We start from the raw sequence: 21,225 nt of genomic DNA on the forward strand, positions 1-21,225 counted from the left end.
AGATTTGAATATCAATTCAAATTGTACTCAGTAACGAAATGTGATTTTACAAGTAGCGAAGTAGATTACTTAGCTTAATATGTACTTGAGTACAAGTAAAATTACAGATTTAAAAATATACTCAAAAAAGTACAAGTAGCCTACCCAAAAAAACGACTTAATTACAGTAACGTGAGTAGTTGTAATTCGTTACTTCCACCTCTGATTAGCTGTTATAATGTGTTTTATAAAATTACGTTTCAGATTGACTGGGTTCCAAGGTTTTTGCACCAATTAAGGCTGACATAAATGGAAACATCACAGTAAGTCTAAGGGCTAAGCTAGTATGTGTTCATTAGTCAGTTTTTAAGGATGCTTCCTATATCAAATGCTTTGAAAATGTATTTTATGAGTTTTTTGAATTCTTCCCAATTCTCACTAGAAAATTAAAGCTGTCTATGACTCAGATCCAGTGAAGTATGAGACTCTTCAGCAGATACTGTTAATTGAGAAAAGCATCTATGGCTCAGAGTGGCCTAAAGTTGGAGCCACGCTGGCGCTTATGTGGTTAAAGAGGTAATTTGTTCACTTAGTCACATTTTCTGCATGTCCTTTGTTTCTTTTGATTTTATATCTCAAAAATAATGTGAAATACTAAAAACAAATCACATTAATAGAAACTAGAGCTGTACAATTCTAAATACAATGAGAATCAAATTTTTGTAGGCTATTAAAATAGACCACAATTCTGAAGGAAAATGTTTATTAATGTGATTTACAAAACTGAACTTCACTAAGCAAAATGAAATTCATTAGAGGTATTGAAAAATGTTTGCATTTATTTTATTTATAAAAAGCAATTAACAAAATGTGACATTGTGAACTATCTAGCGGCGCATCAATAATTCTTTGCAGATACCATAGAAATGAATGAGAAATGCCGTAAACGTAAGCATACCTGTCCTGCAATTGCCCGTGAACTCTCTTAAAAAAATTGATTTTTTTTTTCGGTGGAAACTTTAAAAATAGATCAATCCAAAATAAATATTTAAAAGCAAACATGTTGAAGATTAGCCAATGGGCTGTCGATTCATTAAATGAGCAGTTTTCCCACAAAACCAGTTTCTGTAATGATTTATGTCTGTGTTCTTCTGTCCTGTCCCGTGTTCAGCAGTTCCCCGTTATGTTGATTAGTCTCCGCAGGTGTTTCTGATTAGCCACGCCCCCTTGTTATCTTGTTTAGTCTGTGTATTTAAGCCGTTAATTTAATGCGTTCTTCATACTCTGGGTACAATTAAATGTGTTTTGTACAATTTTATACATTTAATTTGTAACCAATTCAAGTTTAACCATAACCTAATACTGTTATTAAACCACCTCAATTAACCTGTGCTGACTAGTTTTGATTCAGTATTAACTTTGAAGTGCTACCTATTGCAATACAATATGGTCACACTATAGCAACACTCTCCCACATATTTTGCCATTCTAACTGTGCTTATTTCTGTCATTGGTAAAGTAGCAGTGGGTGGTAATAGACAAGAAGTGTACAGTTTTATACCTATTGCTGATAATTTTTCTTAAGTAATTCGGAAATCCTGCAGCCTGAACCACTGTAGTGAAACCAGCCTTACAAAGACGTGAAAGCTTTTTACAAGTCGGAATCTCTTAATTACTGCAATTTCTACATGACGTGAACGCACCTAAAGTTGAGAATCATTATCTGGGAACAAGATCGTGTGGGTGTTGAGACTGTCCTCGCTGCAGCTTGTAGTGATGACATACTGTGTTAAATCCAATTCGTAGTCGTAGTGCTTTTATTGCCTAAACTCCTTCCGCAGTCGATTCTAAAGGTTTCATTACTCATGTCAATCACAGTGCTGATCACCAACATAATGCTACAAAAGATACTAACCCCTAAACATAACCTACACCCTAACCTTAAACTAGTTTGTGGGGGAAAACATGTCATTTATTGGATTTAATGTGTTAATTGTGCAGCTCTAATAAAAATATACTATGTATGTACAATTTATGATTTTTCAGAAATCGTTTGACAATATCACCAGTGTTTTCCTCAGAGGTCTGCGGTTCATTCAGATTTTACTGCAAAGTCTAGTGGATGGGGAGAGAGATGAGGACAATCCCGATCTTATTCGCATCAATATCACTAAAGCTTATGAGCAAGCCCTCAAGAGGTATCACGGCTGGATTGTCCAGAAAGTTTTCAAGGTGGGTGTTTTCAGTAGCTATGTGTGCATGGCGAGATGGGCATGTCATTTTGTTTTGCATGTAATGAGGCCTGGAAAAGTCTTGTAAAGGAAATGATCTAGTAAACATACTCAGTAAATATACTATTATGATCATAAACAACAAACAAACAACAAAAAAGTCATGGAATTTAATTCGTCGAAAAATGTAGGCCATCTGTAATAACTTGTGGCTTTTTTATTAAGACAATGATTGCTTGCTTACCCAGCAATTTTGTTTGGTTTTGCTGTAGGCTGCCCAATATGCCGCACCATGCAGGTCAGATTTTCTTAGAGCTTTATCCAAGGATCAAAAAGTTGCAGAGGAGGAATGCTTAACAAAAGTTTGCCAGTTCTTGATAAACTTCACTGCAACAGATGCCATTTATGAAATGTATTCTGTAATGAATGCTGAACTGGACTACTTAGTTTGAAACATCCTACAGATGTCAGTTTCTGAAGCAATTCAGTCTATTCATCTTTAATGCAGCACAGTTTTCATACACAATATGATACATGTTAAAAGGCCCGTTCACACCAGGAACGATAACTATATTAGTGTCCACACCAATGCATGATTACATTCTGTTTATTATAAGCCTGTGTTGCACTTATGTCGTCCGCCTCTTTAAAGTCACCATTAAATCAAAATTGACCAATCCTTATTTTTTTTAAAGACTATTTACTTAGCCTATAAAGGATTTATCCTTAGGGATGTGCGATTTAATCAAAATCATAATAAAATCACATGTGAGTATGCGTGATTTCTGAACCGCAGAAAGCCCGATTCTGAATGCAGCATGCCCAAAGGCTGATTTATACTTCTGCATCGGACCTACGCCGGAGCCTCTACGCTGTAGGCAATGCGTTGGTTTTAATTTATACTTCTGCGTCGTTGTCCGCATTGACGCGCACTTAAGGCTGATTTATACTTCTGCGTCGGACCTACGCTGGAGCCTCTACGCTGTAGGCAACGCGTTGGTTTTCATTTATACTTCTGCGTCGTTGTCCGCGTTGGCGCGCGCAGAGGGAGCATGTGAAACCCGAGGGAGCGGTCCTAGCAGACCAATCACAGCGCTTGCGTCCGCATAGAGTTGACGCGTTGTTACATTTTTGGAGAGGTGCACGTCAGGGTACGCCGAAGGGTACGCGCGCTACACACAGCCTACGACGTAGCTACGGCGTAAAGTTCGACGCAGAAGTATAAATTGGGCTTACTCATGCAGAGGGAGCATGTGAAACCCGAGGGAGGGGTTCAAGCAGACCAATCACAGCACTTGCGTCCGCATAGAATTGATGCGTTGTTACATTTTTGGAGAGTTGCACGTCAGGGTACACCGAAGTGTACGCGCGCTACACACAGCCTATGACGTAGCTACGGCGTAAAGCCCAATTTATACTTCTGCGTCGAACTTACGCCCTCTTCAAAAATGTAACAACGCGTCAACTCTACGCAGACGCAAGCGCTGTGATTGGTCTGCTAGGACCGCTCCCTCAGGTTTCACATGCTCCCTCTGCGCGCGTCAACGCGGACAACGACGCAGAAGTATAAATGAAAACCAACGCGTTGCCTACAGCGTAGAGGCTCCGGCGTAGGTCCGACGCAGAAGTATAAATCAGCCTTAAGTTCGATGCAGAAGTATAAATTGGGCTTAAATCTAGCGTGAGAACAGAACCGAGCAAGTTTACTATTACGACATGGAAGTAAATACAGAATCAGGGAAGGTGAATCCAGGACAGTATTAAAAACATCTGTGGTTTGGGAATATGTTGGATACAGGAGAGATGATGTTTCTGAGAGCCCAAGGCCGTCCCAAGCATGGGGGTGGGAGGCGGGGATGCTCATTTGGTGCGGGGCCCGGTTTGGTAGCACCAGTTGGCCCTGATAGAGTCAGGGAATTTGCAAGCACTTTCAAACTATTGTTGCAGCCAAACAGAATATAGTAGACCATTCACACAGAATGCATTTTGCGGTTAAAAACACAAGATGCAGGTTTTAAAGTTTTTTTTTTTCGAAGGCTTGATTGTGTTTGTGGGGTGCACTGTAACATGTGTTCATGCTTCGTTTTTAAAAATTCACATTATTTTTCACATATTTAACCATTATTCTACACTGCTCTGTCAACGGTCGGATGATTTCCGAGAATCCGAGAATGGTATGTTTTTTTTAAACATTGGCTTTACAACAGTAGCCAAATCAAACACAAAACCATGTTTAGCATGCCTGTAGATAAACAAGCATGTAGATAAACATTACATAAAGCTATAATCAAAGAATAATTTACACTGATCACATAAACGACAACAACCATGAACATTCCAAGTTCGCTGCGCTGGTGATATTAAACAGAAGTTTGTATGTGTTTGTCAGATAAGTATGAATTAGCATTTAACAAACTGGTTTGTGGAGCCAAACAGCGTTGTCCTTCGTTTACTTCCTTGCTACAACGTACAATTAACAATACGAACTATTACAGGAATATACAGACAATTGAGTATATAAAGAAATCGTGTTAGTTTTATTTTTTATTTTTTATATATCCTCCTGAGACCCAGAAAAAAAAAGTTTTTTGAATTTAGTTTTTTTCCATGTCATCACACTGTTTAGAGCACAATAAACAAATGGTAAAAAAAACATTTTTGAAAAATAATATTTTATTCATACGTTATGCTATGTCCTCTGTAGTGGACGCCAGGACTAAGTTGTTTAAAAAATAAAATGACAAGAAATTATATGTATAGGCAAAACCAATGGGATTTTTATTTTCAATCACCAATACATTTTGGGGTTTCAGGATTTTTTCAATCAAAATTTGTATAAAGATTATTCTCAACTATGTTATGAAAGAAATAACGGAATGAATTGATACACCATTTTACTTTATGCAATATGTGGGTAAAATGGCCGTAAATTAATATTCCCATTCAATGCAATGTATACACTGTATCTAATTTGCACATTAAAGTGTTCTTGGAGCAACATTTAATGAAAAAAGAAGTGTAATAATTGGAGTAATAATTGGCAACATTTTAATAATAATATCTAATATTTCATAGGAATATTGATGTATAATTTATTTCCATATTCACTTGTTGTGTCTCCTAAAATGCCTGATAAACATTATGTAAGTCCTGATGTCCTCTACAGTGGACACGTTTGAAATCAATGCCCTGTTCTGTAACAGAAAGTACTTTTTTTATTTGAAACCCCATAACATTTTCCTGAGATGTTGTTTTTGAAAAGTAGTCCAATTTAAATTATAATTACAATATATTATCATATTTCCATAAGAATGCTACATTTGATCACTAAATTAATGTCAGACATCTTTAAAGACCAAGGAGAAGTTGTTTTCATGGTGAAACCTCCAAATATTTGGTATCTCTGAAAAGCTCTGAATGTGCTCTTTACAGGACACCCAGGTTGTGTCATGTGACATGTATGATGTCAGAGAAATTCACTAAAATATAATGTCCACTACAGTGGACAAAAGTCAATTCTTGGGTCCCAGGAGGATATCGCACAGCCCTAGTGCACTTTTTTTTTTTTTTATTCATCTGCTCTTGTAATCATTAATCACATTTAAAAAAAATTATTTTAAAATAAAATTTGTTACTATATTATTACTTTTCAATTTAGAACAATTTCTAAAGCAATAAACTTATCTTTATAGTTAAGGCCCTGATACTGTATACTTCAAGGCAAGCAAATCGAAGAACGAACAAGTGTGACGTCATTTCAAACTAATTCAGGCCAAAACTATGTTTCAGCAGTTCGAAACAGCTTGCCAAGCGGCTGGTAAACACCTTTAAACTCCCATTGGTCCGTGGGGATTATGTAATCTGTAGGTGTGTGCTGAGGCTCTGCCTTCTTTAGTGTGGAAACTTCTTCATTTCTTCTGTTCAGTCCATCAAGGTCAGATGTGTGCGAGTAAAAACACAAACACACTGGAGAGCCACTTTAAATGTAAGAGACACTGACACTGTTTTTTTAATATTGAAATATTTCCCTGCCAGCATTTTTTTTTTTAAGTTGTCAGCCACCGCCAGCGTTTTTGATAATTTTCACCAAAATGTCAAAATGCCCCCAGAATGTTTGTTTGTATGAACATCTGAATATGCAATATATTAAACTGACCCTCTGCTTTTAAACAAAAAAACCTGTTTTATTCTAGCTTCATGCATCTATTCATGCTTCTAGCAACACTTGAATGTGGGCAAGTTTCATAAAAAAAGCAACGTTTTGTGCAAAAAGCTTTCAAAGACTACATCTGGATCATTTTCAGAACGATGATCAAAACACAGATGTAGTAGATCAAGTCCATCAACACCCCTAATGCTTGCACAGTCCTATAGCTCGTCCTGGGTCGACATTTCATTCAGTAACATTAGGCAGTTCTCTTACGAGAGGTCTCTCGTACTGCGTAAGATATCTTACGCTAGGGGAAAATCCTTTTTCCGGGAGATATTGAAGCCAAAAATTATCCTTAATTTTGTAATAATGCAAAACGCGTTGCGGCAGCATGCAGACATAGGCGAGGCAGCTCGCGCGCCTATTGGCTGCTCTGCGGCAACTGCAGCAGCCTATCGAGCGAGGCCTGGCGTGACGCCAGACCCAATCAGGGCACTTCGCGCCCGCTGCGTCACGTCCCCGCTGCGTCACGTCCCGCCGAAATGGGCGTGGTCTAGGCCTATAAATACAGCTCGCAGGCAGCTATTATCAGATTTTTCATCCTTCAAGCGAAGCACACGCATCGCTGGAGCTGGAGAAGAAGCCGCGCCGTCTGAGAGAGAGCACCTTCAGCGGGACGAGTCACTGAAGTCGCTGGCCGCGCCGCCTTCCTGCCTTCCTGCTGCGCTTTCCGGCGCTTATATCCTTTCTGATTACACTGTACTCTATTTGTGTGTGTGTGTTGCCGCCGCCGCGACACACATTCTAAAAGAGCTAGCGTCTTTTTAAAGATGCCTTCCTGCGGCTCGTGCAGAGCCACACTCAGCGACGGGGACCGCCACGTGGTTTGCGTTTCCTGCCTGGGTGAGGAACATGCAGTTCTCGCGCTCGCTGACGGCGGCTGCCCTCACTGCGAGCTGATGGCAATGGCGACTCTGAGGACTCGCCTGAGGACGCGCGCCTTCTTCACCGAGACTGCTCCCCCGCCCGCCGCGGCGTCGCGCCGTAAAAAGCGCCGTGCCCAGCGGGCCCCGGAACCCTCCCTCAGCCGCCAAAGCTCGCCGGTTCGCCCGCTTGCTTCCCCGGCTTCGTCAGCCTCGCTTCCTGACAGACAGCGGCCGCCGTCTGCCGCCGCTTCCGTTGACATCGTGGATGAGGAAGCCCTGCTGGGAGAGGATGATTCCTGCTCTATCCTAGCGTCAGGCAGTGAGGATTGGGCGGGCTCTGAGGACCCCACGCCCCCTGCCCGCACGTCGTCAGGCAAGAGAGCGTCCATCGAGACGGAGCTCATGCGGCGAGCCTCGGCCTCGAGTGGTCTTCGCCTGAGCAGCCCGCTCACAACCGGCTGGATGGATTTTTCCTGCCTGGGGAGCGCGCTTCGCCTGCGTCCAGACCGGCGCCTTTTCTTCCTGAGTTACACGAAGAAGTCGCCAAGTCCTGGAACGCCCCCTATTCGGCTAGAGTGCGTCCTGCTGTTTCTTTGGCATTCTCCGCTGTTGACGATGCCAAGAACAAAGGATACCTTTCGCTGCCGCCGGTCGAAGAGGCGATAGCGGCCCACTTATGCCCGCCCTCCGCTGGACGGCGTGCTAAGCCGGCCCTACCCTCTAAAGCTTGCCGCACGACGTCAAGCCTGCTCCGCCGCGCTTTCTCCGCCCCCGGGCAAGCTGCGTCAGCGCTGCACACCATGGCAACGCTTCAGATCTTCCAGGCCGATCTCCTCCGTAAGCTGGATGAGGAAGGACCTGACGCGATCTGCGTGCCGGACTTAAGGAGTGCCACGGACCTCGCTCTCCGTGCTACTAAGTCTGCAGCGCAAGCCATTGGACGGAATATGGCCTCTCTCACCGTGACTGAGAGACATCTTTGGCTGACGCTCTCGGAAATGGCCGAGTCTGAGCGCACCGCGTTCCTCGACGCCCCGCTTTCCGCCACAGGCCTCTTTGGATCCTCCGTCAAGGATTTCGCGGAGAGATTCGCAGAGGTACAAAAAGCGTCACAGGCTATGAAGCACTTCCTCCCGAAGCGCTCCAGCTCTGCAGCAGGCCGTGCGAAACCGTCTGCTCAGAGCTCACAGCCACAGCCACCGTCCACTGCCTCCACTTCACAGCGCCGCCAGGCCCGAAGCGCGAGACCGCGCTCCCGCTCATCCGGTCGCCGCCCCGCTGTACGTGGCCCGCGACCTAGGATTACGGTGAAGCCCGAGGCCCCGAAGTCGTCCTAGCACAGCTAGGAAAACGACGGTGTTTAAGTCCCGCTGCGGCCAGACTCACACCAAAGCTATTCGCTCGTCCAGTTCCAGCAAATGTGACTGTTCCAGTGTTTTCTGCAGCCAACAAGTCGGTTCTGTCACCCGCTTGCCTGCACACAAATGCCGTTTTCACGGCTACCCAGATAAATCCCCAAAAGAGTGTATTTTCTGGTGCCACGGCCGATGGTGTTTCATGTGTAGTAAGAATGCCCACTGCCCAGTGCCCATCCCTACACACAAGCACAGCCTGTCACACAGGGCTCGCGCACATAAAACCGACTCAGATCGGTTGCGCTTCAAACATGGTGAATGTGCCCACTACCCAGTGCCCACTAACACCGCGTTATGTCTCACGGTTTCTGTAAAAACGAAACCAACGTGCACTCGCTTCACGCAAGCGAACGATGTTTTCGGTGTGATAAATGTGCCCGCTGTCCCGCGCCCACATCCACACATAGACATGACAGTTCCCACGGGAACCGCCCAGCCCTCCCCCTCGCGGTTGACCACCGCAGAGGAGTCGAGCGCGGGCAATCTGCCCGCTGTTATCAGCGCGGCCCATGCCTCAAATGTCACGAGCGCGATGCTTGTGTTGCAGCACGCCGAAGCTTCTCCATCGCTGAGCGAGCGGAGCGCGCTTCGTCTTCAACCCCTAGCTATCCATGCAGACGCATGGGCAAAGCTGCCCGGGGTTTCGAAGTGGGTGCTGAACATTATAAAAAGAGGCTATTCGCTGCAGTTTCGCCGACGCCCTCGCCGCTATGTGGCGCGCGTCGAGACCACGGTAAAAACAGAAGTAGCACATTTACTTCGAGCCGAAGTGGCGAAACTATTGAGCAAAGGGGCCATAGAGCCTCTCTCTCAAGTTCAGAGCGAAGGAGGGCTATACAGCAGATACTTCCTGGTACCGAAAAAAGACGGGGGTCTCAGATCCATACTAGATCTAAGGCAACTGAACAAAGTGCTTGTGAAGCGACAGTTCAGGATGCTCATGACCAGACAAATCCTTGTGCAGATTCGCCAAGGAGATTGGTTTGTGTCAATAGATCTGAAAGACGCGTATTTTCAAATACAGATAGCGTCACGTCACAGGCGATATTTGAGATTCGCCTTCGAGGGCCAGGCATATCAGTACACAGTCCTGCCGTTCGGTTTGTCCCTGGCACCCCGTACATTTACGAAGTGCATGGATGCGGCGCTCGCACCCCTCAGAATGAGAGGCATGCGAGTGCTGAACTATTTGGACGATTGGCTGATTCTAGCGCAATCTCGCGCAGTGCTCATAGAACACACGACCATTTTACTCGATCACCTCAAGGATTTGGGTCTCAGTGTCAATTGGGCGAAGAGCTCTCTGTCACCCAGTCAGAAGATATCTTTCCTGGGCACAGAATTGGACTCGCTGTCCATGATAGCGCGACTATCACCACAGCGCGCGGTAGACATTCAACGCACAGCGAACTCGTTTCGCTGCGGCGCGTCTGTCCCGCTCAAGAAATTTCAGAAGATGCTAGGTCTCATGGCCTCAGCATCGTCAGTGCTCCAGCTGGGCCTGCTCCGCATGCGCCCGCTGCAGTTTTGGCTGAAAGCGCGAGTCCCACGCAGAGCGTGGGCATCCGGTTCGCTTCGCCTCAGGGTCAATCAGAAGTGCGTCACAGCTCTGAAACCTTGGAGAGTGAACGACTGGTACCAATCAGGTGTAAGCCTGGGGACTTCCTCGAGGGTGAAAGTGGTGTCCACGGACGCGTCCACCTCGGGATGGGGAGCGCTGCTCGAGGGCAGACCGTTCTTCGGCCAGTGGTCGGAACGGGAGAAGCTCCTGCACATAAACTGCCTCGAAATGCTGGCAGTAGACAACGCGCTGACGCGTTTTTGTCCCCAAATAAAAGGACGCCACGTCTTGGTCCGTTCGGACAACATGTCTGTGGTGTCCTACATAAATCGCCAGGGCGGCCTCAGGTCCAAGAACCTGTACAGGCTGGCAGAACGCCTCCTGGTATGGGCTCAGTGCAACCTGCGCTCGCTCAGAGCAGCGCACGTGCCAGGGCTCCTGAATATAGGACCGGACAGACTGTCCAGGAACAATGTTCCGGCAGGCGAGTGGTCTCTACACCCACAGACAGTCCAACTGCTGTGGAAGAAATTCGGCAGAGCGGAAGTAGACCTGTTTGCGTCTCAAGAAAACGCTCACTGTCAGGAATTTTTCTCCAAGAGCAGTAGCGCGCTGGCCCATGTGTGGCCCCGCCGCCCGCTCTATGCTTTTCCCCCCGTCTCTCTCCTGCCTCAGGTGATAGAACGGATCAGGGAAGAAGGATGCTCAGTACTGCTGGTGGCACCGTTCTGGAAAAACCAACCTTGGTTCCCAGTCGTGATGCAGTTAGCAAGTACTGCCCCGTGGCCAGTACCAGTGAGGAGAGACCTCCTCTCACAGGCCCACGGTTCGATCTGGCATCCTCACCCGGAACTATGGTCCCTTCATGTCTGGGCCATCAACGGGTACATGTTGGACTCCCTAAAGGAGTATTAAATACGATCACGCAGGCTAGAGCTCCGTCTACGAGACGACTCTATTCCTCGAAATGGTCAGTGTTTTCGGGCTGGTGCACAGCCCGTGGTGTGTCACCCACAGACTGTGGTGTGACGGAGGTGCTTTCCTTCCTACAAGAGCTGTTGGATGAGGGCAGGGCCCCCTTCACGCTCAAAGTTTATGTGGCGGCTATAGCAGCGTTCTCAGAAACAACGCTTGGTCAGTCAATAGGAAGGAACGATTTAGTCATCCGCTTCCTTAGAGGGGCTAAGAGACTGAATCCTCCCAGACCTCCCTCAGTCCCCGTATGGGACCTTTCTACGGTTCTGGAAGCCATGAAAGGTGCGCCATTTGAGCCTTTACAGTCAATCGATTTGAAACACCTGTCTTTCAAGACGGTGTTTTTGCTGGCTCTCGCTTCAGTGAAGCGCATAGGGGATCTACACGCGCTCTCTGTGAGTGCGGCGTGCATGGAGTTTGGGCCTAATGACTCAAAAGTTATACTCAAACCTAAGCACGGTTATGTTCCAAAATCCCTCAACACACCGTTTAGGGCGCAGGTTATCTCCCTGTCAGCCCTACCGGTCCCTGATGAGGAAAGAGACGCGAGCCTCCTTTGCCCAGTCAGGGCATTACGAGCTTATGTGTCTCGCTCGTCTGTTTTCAGACAGACGGAGCAGCTCTTTGTTTCATTTAGCGGGCGTTCTAAGGGACTAGCCGCGTCGAAACAGAGCCTATCCAGATGGATAGTTGATGCTATAGCGCTGGCTTACGCCTCCAAGGGCATGCAGTGCCCGTTGGGTGTCAGAGCGCACTCCACGAGAGGCATGGCCTCTTCATGGGCCTGGTCAAGTGGGATTGCCTTGCAAGATATTTGTATGGCGGCAGGCTGGGCCTCCCCGTCTACATTTATAAGGTTTTATAACCTAGAGGTTCCCGCCCTGCAGGCCAGGCTGCTGTCGGTCTAAGTTTACCAGTATTATCTGACCTGATGCGATCAGCTCAGAATGCTGCGTCTACTGAGCACAGCTCAATGTTCGACAGTAAAAAGTAACAGCACGAGATGTGCCTGGGCAAACTGTGTAAGACCCACATTCCCCCATCAGTTCAGGCCGCACCCCGCCCTGTCTGTATGATGAAATTCGCGTCTCAGCGACGCTGCCATATGTGGAAGAGTGCGGCTTCGCCCCTCCCTCTTCCCGGACTCCCTGTGAGTTCCCTGAGTGATTGTGCACTATATGTACCCCGGGCTTTCGCCCTTGGGTCTTTGGTGTCAGATCTCAGCATGCACGGCGTTTTGCATTGGGTCCCCTAGCGTAAGATATCTTACGCAGTACGAGAGACCTCTCGTAAGAGAACGTACTCGGTTACTAACGTAACCTCGGTTCTCTCTAGAAGAGGGAACGAGTACTGCGTATCTTGCCGTGCATGCACACGCTCTGGTTGCTTCGATGATGAAAAACCAGATAATAGCTGCCTGCGAGCGGTATTTATAGGCCTAGACCACGCCCATTTCGGCGGGACGTGACGCAGCGGGCGCGAAGTGCCCTGATTGGGTCTGGCGTCACGCCAGGCCTCGCTCGATAGGCTGCTGCAGTTGCCGCAGAGCAGCCAATAGGCGCGCGAGCTGCCTCGCCTATGTCTGCATGCTGCCGCAACGCGTTTTGCATTATTACAAAATTAAGGATAATTTTTGGCTTCAATATCTCGCGGAAAAAGGATTTTCCCCTAGCGTAAGATATCTTACGCAGTACTCGTTCCCTCTTCTAGAGAGAACCGAGGTTACGTTAGTAACCGAGTACGTTTTGATTTATATAAATGTTGGTAATCGCATTGTTTTGATATGCATATGATTACATGAGATCGCTTGTTTCTGAGTCTTCTTGATCAGGAGATTCAGTACTCTTTAAGAAGATGTGAAATAGCGCCCTCTTGCGTATAACAGTGAAAACACGTAAAGACGGAAATTTCCATCAGTGGCAGGGAAAGGGTTAATACTATATACTCTTTATACTATATACTTATATTTTTACCCCAAATCAAAAGAACTTCACCGCGGAACCTTTTATTGGAGCCTTTATGGTCCTTGATGTGAACAGGCCTTAAGACACATTTTTGTTGTAAAGTATATGTGGTGTATAATAAACAGTTTCGCTAGATAATCTAGCAGTATTTGTGTTGTTGTGACACTTTGGGGGACACTTTGGAAAAGTGGTAAACAGAAAAAGAATTGCAATGTTAGTGCACATTCTTTTTAAATTAAACTTTAATGAGCATCTGTCTCTACTGGTTTAGTTTACAATGGTGCTGGTCTTAGCAGCAGATATGTCACACATTTCAGTGTCCCTTTATAATGAGTTTTGCAAAGATCTAAACGTGTCCTTGCACCCTGATAATAACTTTATATTTGAGAATTTTCAATGTAGTACATCAGCAAGTTAAAGTTATAAACTGATGAATAGTAAAGGTGTAATGGAAGGTCCAGTGAGGAAGAAATCTGAGAGTAAAGCTGCTCCGACGTTAAGACTCATTGTGACCGTTTTTCTGCTTTCCTGATTTCCCACTAAATGAAGTTCCAAACACGTTTCCACGAAAGCCGTTTTGCATCATCCGGCAGACTTTTGCAGACAAATAAATTTCTTAGTCCAGTTAACAAAGAGAATGAGTAAATATTGTTCACTTGTGAAATAAAGTTCCAAAATTGAGCATCGCCTTACTATGGCAAGCCGTTTTAGCTTAAATTGTACCCAGCGTTACTCGTCGTAATTGCATTTTTACTAGTAAGAAGTAAAGGACTAGCCTGGTTAAAACCAGACCATTCTCAGTAGTAACTGAGTTATGGTCTGGCAAAGCTCCATAGACAAATCATTTCCAAAGGGGCGTCACCAACGGACGTCGCTCAAATGCCTCTGGGCACAATTGGATAGACCTAAAACTCCAAAAACCAATCAGAGCGATCGTCATGTGTAAAGCCATATGCTGCGTCCCAATTCGCCTATGTTACACTACGCCATAAAAGTACTCTTTTTGTGAAGAAAATGTATTTACTTTTGAATGTGTAGCAAAAAAGTAGGCAACTTTTGGACATACTACTTCGTCATCTTTATCGGACGGATCTGTCACGTGCATCCCGTCATGTAAACTGCCCTGTCAATCATCTTGTCACAGTTAAAATCCTCTATTAAATCTAATTTAATTTCCTACCGTTTCGGAGAGAAATGTTGTAGCATGTTCATCTGCCAGTGGGTCTTTCATGGAGACTGTCCTCATGTGTTTGCAATTTGAATATAATAATGCTGCATTTAAAAGTTGGTGCGCTTCACCAAAGGAGTGGACGTCGCTCAAATGCCTCTGGGCACAATTGGATAGGCTAGACCTAAAACCAATCAGAGCGATCGTCATCGTGTAAAGCCCGCCTCAACGTTTCTGATTGGTGCCGCGATTTCCACGGCATGGAAATGGCCTTGAATGAGCTCTTTGCCAGACTTACTTGCAGAGCAAATCTAAATTTGCCGGAAGTTGTCTGGGTTTTCCCAGGCAGGCTAGTAAAGGACAGCAAGACAAGTTCTTTTAACATTAACTGCGAACTCATGAAATATTGTAACAGACACCACAGCAATATCATCGACCACATCAGGTTTTCTAACATGGAACTTGTATTTAAATTCATGTCTGAATCCTTTTATCTTTGCTGTATTTTACCCCTGGTTTAAAATATCAGTTTAACACATATTAATTCTTAAAATATTCGCCACTCATTTTTTTGTATACAATTTATATTTCGGTTGGTAAATCACAAACACATTGTATCTTATGTCAAAGACTGATGTATCTTATGTCAAAGAGAATATTTATTTCCTCTGTTGTAATAATGAGCGAAATGACAGATCTGATGTTAAATTTCACTCCTACATTGGTAGTATGACAGATGCATCTGAGAGAAACATAAACAGAGAAGCATAGCTAAAATAAATTGAATATTGAAATTGTGTTTGCATACTGTTTTTAATAGATCATTAGTTCACCTAATGAAATTTGTCATTATGTCTCACATTATTCTATAGTTTTATCTTTATTCTATAGTTTTTTTCTTTCGATTTTTCGATGAATGCTTACTGTAGAAATACGCACCGTATTCAACATATTCACATTACAAAATTTGGTAACAGTTTATTTTACAGTGTCCTTGTTAAAAATTTATTTACCATAGTAATAACAGTAAATTATGCATAATTACATGCAAATAACCCTTAACCAAACCCTAATTCTACCCTAACCTTAAAGTAAGTACATGTTGTTAATTAATATTACTCAGTACTTAAATATATAATTACACTGTAACAATGACACCTTTAAAATAAAGTGTAACCCAAAATTTTGTTCTGTGTAATGCATATGCCAAATGAAAATGTGTGTGTGAGAGTGAGAGTGAGTGTATGAATGAATATATACACACACCACACATGTTGGTTATCCATGTTTTATGGGGACATGGACATAATGATTTTTACATTGTACAAACTAAATCCCCTGAACCTAACACTACCTCTAAACACTACCCTCACAGAAAACTATTCCTTTTTCCATTTTCATAAAAACAAACAAACATAATTTAGTATAATTTATAACATGTTTTCTTAATGGGGACCATAAAGAAATGTCCCCACAAGGTCAAACATTTCTGATATTACTATCTTTGTGGGGACATTTGGGTTTACCAGGACACAAACACACACACACACACACTGTGATTTCTAATCCTGGAACCATGTTTGAGAACTTTGAGAGCCTTGGAAGAGTGGGGTAACATCTCACAGCAAGAACTGTCCATACAGACTGCAAGTGATAAAGCATAAAGCACATACAGTTATCTCCCTTTACCATTTATTCCAGTATATTGAGGAGTTATGCTGCTTGCTCAGTTTATTTAATGAACTAATTTAATGCAATTTATGAACATTTTGACTTAATTTCAATGTGTGTAAAATAGGTTTTAATGAATTGTTCAAATAAAAAAATGTAGCAAACATACTCTCTGAAATAAGCTACATACTATTAAGATATTACAAATGTAAATACTACAAAGATAATTATACCCTTTATAAGGGAAAGCTTTACCAGTTTAATTAATATTGATGCTCTGTAAAAATATTGACCAGAGAGGATGCTGGCTGAAATATTTTCAGAGTTAGGATGTGTTTAACTGTCTTTTTAAACCAGGGATAAAATATAGCATAGACCAGAGGATTCAGACCTGAGTTTATGTACACAACCCATGCTAAAATATGCATGATTGTGGAAGAGATTTCTGATAAAGAACAAATATAGTATGGAATAAAGCACAGCAGATAAACTGTCACAATGATTCCTAATGTCAGAGCAGCTTTACTCTCAGATTTTCTCCTCACTGAACCTTCAGTTACACATTTACCACCCTTAATCAGAGAGTTTATAACTTTCACTTGCTGATGTACTACATAAAAAATCCTCAAATATAAAGTTATGATGAAGGTACAAGGAAAAATAAAAGACATGAACAGATCAGTAACTCCCCAGGCAAAACCCATCATAATAGAACACTCTCCATAACACATGTCTGTTCTGTGTGAAGTGTCTAAATATCCATCATTAATTACAATTGTAGCATTATAAGTTGAAAAACAAACCCAGCTCAGACAGATGCTTATTAAAGTTTTAGTTGTGGTTATTTTCTGTGGGTACTGTAAAGGGTGACACACAGCCACATAACGATCAACAGCAATTAAAACTAAATTACTGATAGATGCTGAGAAGACCAATCCAAGTATTGTAATACACAGTTTACAGAAAGTGTCTCCAAAGTACCAACACGTCTCAATAAATCTGATGCCCTCTATAGACATAATAAGTCCCATAAGCAGGTCGGCCACAGCCAGAGAGAGAATGAGCAGGTTGGTTGGAGTGTGAAGCTTCTTGAAGTGAGAGATGGAGATGATCACCAGCAGGTTCAGAAACACAGTCCATGCGGACAGCAATGATACAAACACATACATGATATTGTATTCATATCTGGAGCGTTTTCCCTTGATACATGATGAGTTGATGGCAGGAAAGCAGTATTGAGTCTCATGATCCTCTGTTTCATAGGCCATGAGTGTGTCTCCTCCTGTTAGGAGTTTGTTCTGCTCTCCTTACTATCCTTTCATTTATACAGCCTGAATCAGACAGCCCACCCATCTACTGCCCATTGATGATGTAACACACACAAGTTTTTTTATTTTTTTTTATCTGTCTGCCGGAAGCTAGTTATTTTAGTCGATAAAGTTTTAAATATGGTTATTTTTCTTACACGAACATAGATTCACTTCAGAAGGCCTTAATAAATCCCTGGAGAGCCGTGTGGATTACTTTTATGATGGATAGATGCACTTTTATGATGGATGGATTCACTTTGATGGACAAAACAGATACGGTCATTCACTGCCATTATAAAGCTTGGAAGAGCCATGACATTTTTCAACATTACTCCGATTGTATTCGTCTGAAAGAAGAATGTCATAAGGATGAATTGATGGTGAGTAAATCATCAAGCGTAGCCTTAGTTCTGGCAGGTCACGTTAGTCAAGCTCGCATCAGCTGACCCTCAGCTGATCCACATCTACCTATAGGAATACGACAACTATCACTGTTTACATATATAAGCTCCTTCAGTATTATCAGCTGCTATCGCGTTTCTGAGGAGCTAATTACCCTCCTCCATCCCCAGCTCCTCCTCTCGCCCAGTCAGGATTTGGCATTCTGATTCCCCTTGAATCAGAATAAATTATAGAATTATGTTGTACTTTAAAATCTTGAATTAAATATATTTGCAAACTTTCATGTTTGTTCTGTTCTGTTTACCCCAAGGGGGGTTATTGCTGCTCTCCCTGCTCTTATCGGGGGCGGCAGTGTTTCAGTGGTTCATGTAGGTTATCTACAAACCGGAAAGTTGGTGGTTCAATCCCCGGTTCCACTCCAAGTGTCGAGATGTCCATTAGCAAGTCACCTAACCCCAGCTGCTCCCGACGAGGGACTCTGTCTCTTTCATAGTATGGGGAAAAATACTATGGGATTCAATGGGGCGCTCAACTGTTTGGTCACCGACTATCTTCAAAATATATATATATATTTTATATTCAGCAGAAGAAAGAAATTCTTGCAGGTTTGGAACAACTTGAGGGCGAGTAAATGATGACAGAATTTTCATTTTTTAGTGATCTATCCTTTTAAGCTGCTCTGTTGCACTTTTATAAATTGCCACAAGGTCTATTGATAAGTTTTTAAGCCTATAACGGGATAACCCATTTAATTATTTAAAAGCATATAGCATGCCATTTCTCATTAGGAAGGGTATTTAAAATGCTGTCTTGATTTATTAACGCTGTGGCCTCACTGCGGTGACTGACTGAACTCACTTCGGGTTTGCTTCAGTCGGTCAATTTGTCAGTAACTCTCCCTCATCACCTGTTGAATATTTTTTCACGACATTCCGGAATAATTTAAATTAGAAACGAACGGTGGCGAACCTTTGACAATTGAAAATAAAGCCTCAAGATTTCAGCAGTTAGCATTATTTCAGGGCCGGCCCGAGGCATAAGCGAACTAAGCGGCTGCTTGGGGCCCCCTCGCCACCAGGGGGCCCCCAATCGAGTTTTTTTTTTTTTTACATATTAATTAACTTAAACAAGTGACATAAATTAATAAAAGGATTAATAATTCAAGACAAGAAAATTCTGATTTCATGATCAATATACCTGCCTACAACTGCTGCTGAGTCTGCCAGTGTTTGATGCGCATAACCTCGCGTGCATAGACAATTTGTGCGCAAAGTCACGGTAATGTTAAGCCATGTCACAAAAATTTGATTTGATCAATGATTTATCCTTTAAATGTAATTATATTCAGAACAGAACAAGAATAAAAAAATAACTATAAACAAGCCAAAACGAAATAATTTAAAGTCGGCATGAAACGGAAGTTGAGATAGTCATTTTTTCCTTGTTGTGACGTATATCCGAGTGAAACGGCTTCTGAAATTAGAAAAAAATGTAGGGCGGGGCTTGATTTCGTCCTTCGGGAATTGATTGGATCGTTGGAGGTTGGGCGTAGTAGTAGCATTTCAGAACTATGACCCATGAGATTTATACAAAGCAAGACTAAAAACAGACCTTGTGAACTTGGATGTATGATGTCCCAGTGAAAGCTACTGCTGCTGACAAATGCAGATTGCCAGCTGGGATATTCTTGATGAACGGCTGGCTGCTCCACTGGGTTTTGCGGACACAGTGAGAACATATCTGTGCAATAATGACACAGTGAGAACATATCTGTGCAATAATATTACACATTATTAGGGCTGTGACGGTGGCAGTTTTTTACCACCGCGGTAGTAATGGACCCAAATACCGGCGGTGTTGCGGTTGTTGGGTGGGGGGTGTTTTGAAATAAATAAATTAAACAAAAACAAAGAAACAACAAACTAAAGCCTGTAAAGCATTGAAATAAATATCAGTAAATACTGGTAACTTACATAATATAATAAAGTTGAATCTATTTAAAAAAAAAAAAAATTAAGAAAAAATTTCGGTTAATATTTCCACACAAAGGCGCGTGATATAGCCTACCGCTCTGCGCATTGAGAGGGATGTGGGACACAAGCAGGAAAGAGACCATCGATCTTTTCGAGACCATCATGTTTTCTACTTGTAAAAGGTATGAAGAGCGAATTTTATCTTCTACAAGGGCAAGGCTTTTAGGCTGTTTGCGCGCTGCCAGAGAAAGCCAAACTAAAATCACCCGCGGTTGTGAAACGCGCTTTACAAAATGAACTTGACGCTTCTTACCAATTATCATGTCTAACAAGCACAAACTGTGTTAAAAAGAATTTGACTTATAAGTAAAAATGTAGGCTATCTGTCCTACAGCGTTTTTTCTACTTTAACACAGTAAAGAATACGAAAATAATCGACCTAAAAGCGAACAAAGGAAGAAACGTTTATAACGCGTCTTTGGGTGAGACGCGAGTGAAGATATGGGAAAAGAAAAAAGAGATTCATTCCATGCAGGGATGAGTCACGATTTTTGAATATTCGATTAGTTGATTTAATTATATAATATCTAATGTTCTAATGTCTGTTGTGCGATCATTCTCTAAAATAAAATCTCCATGTTCTGGTGCTGATGCAGTGGTGATGCGTAACCGGAGGGTGACGCTGCCAATAACGCACATAACAGCTGTCACAAAGAACTGGCAAAAGTAATGATTATGAACGTGTCAAAGATAGCAAGGAGACATTTGAATTGTTTATTAATAAAGTGTTTTTTTTGTGTGTGTGTCAGTGTCGGGCTGCAAAGATGAAGTTGACGATGCTCACTCTTTGCAGTGAACGCGCCTAGAGAGAAATGCACACTTCATACGGAATACACAAGCATATGCTAGTCGGTTAGTCTTGTTACTAAATATAATACATTTTAATTGTACTCAAGCTACAGCTTGTCATTTTTTTTAAAATGCATGTTCATTAATTATTTGCATGTAGGCTACTGTAGAATGACATAACTTAAAGGGATAGTTTACCCAAAAAAATTTAAATTCTGTCATGTTTTACTCACCCTCAAGTTCTTGCTGATCACAAATGAAGATATTTCGAAGAATGTGGGAAAACAAACAGTTGATGGGCTCCATCTCAGCAAACACAGAACGTTGGCACAACATACCCAACCTTCTAACAACGTTTTAACAACATGGCCAAAAGGTTGCTATAACTACGTTGTGTGGTGAAGGTTGTTACAGCGTTGTCACAATGTTGACATTGAACCACCGCTCAGGGCCATTGCTTAAGGTTGTGCCTAGGGTGTCTGGACAACCACTGGACGACATACTCTGAAGCGCGAAAATCAGCCTTTTAAATTTCAACTGACCATTGGGCCGTCTCTCATTCTTCATAGAGCAATCCATAGGCCTACGTGAGAATTGCGTTTAATTTACCTGTAATTATTCAAACACAACCTACAACTTCCTTGTCTAATG

At 42.9% G+C, this 21,225-nt stretch overlaps 2 protein-coding genes across 2 annotated transcripts; one reads left to right on the plus strand and one right to left on the minus strand.

Moving 5' to 3' along the window:
* Nucleotides 1–251: 251 nt before the first annotated feature.
* LOC309489690 (glycolipid transfer protein-like) lies at nt 252–2,983 on the plus strand (the record flags this gene model as incomplete). Its single annotated transcript, XM_082158550.1, has 4 exons — nt 252–302; nt 422–555; nt 2,061–2,211; nt 2,483–2,983. Coding segments are annotated over 4 exons (516 nt in total), but the record flags the coding sequence as incomplete, so codon positions are not given.
* Nucleotides 2,984–16,303: 13,320 nt separating this feature from the next.
* On the minus strand, nt 16,304–17,341 carry LOC309489691 (trace amine-associated receptor 13c-like; the record flags this gene model as incomplete). Its single annotated transcript, XM_082158551.1, has 1 exon — nt 16,304–17,341. Exon 1 carries the CDS (start codon nt 17,306–17,308, stop codon nt 16,304–16,306), a length of 1,005 nt encoding a protein of 334 aa, XP_082014677.1. The 5' UTR covers nt 17,309–17,341.
* Nucleotides 17,342–21,225: the final 3,884 nt, after the last annotated feature.

The sequence above is a fragment of the Leuciscus leuciscus genome, assembly GCF_965113295.1.
Source record: "Leuciscus leuciscus genome assembly, chromosome: 24".
NCBI lineage: Eukaryota > Metazoa > Chordata > Actinopteri > Cypriniformes > Leuciscidae > Leuciscus > Leuciscus leuciscus.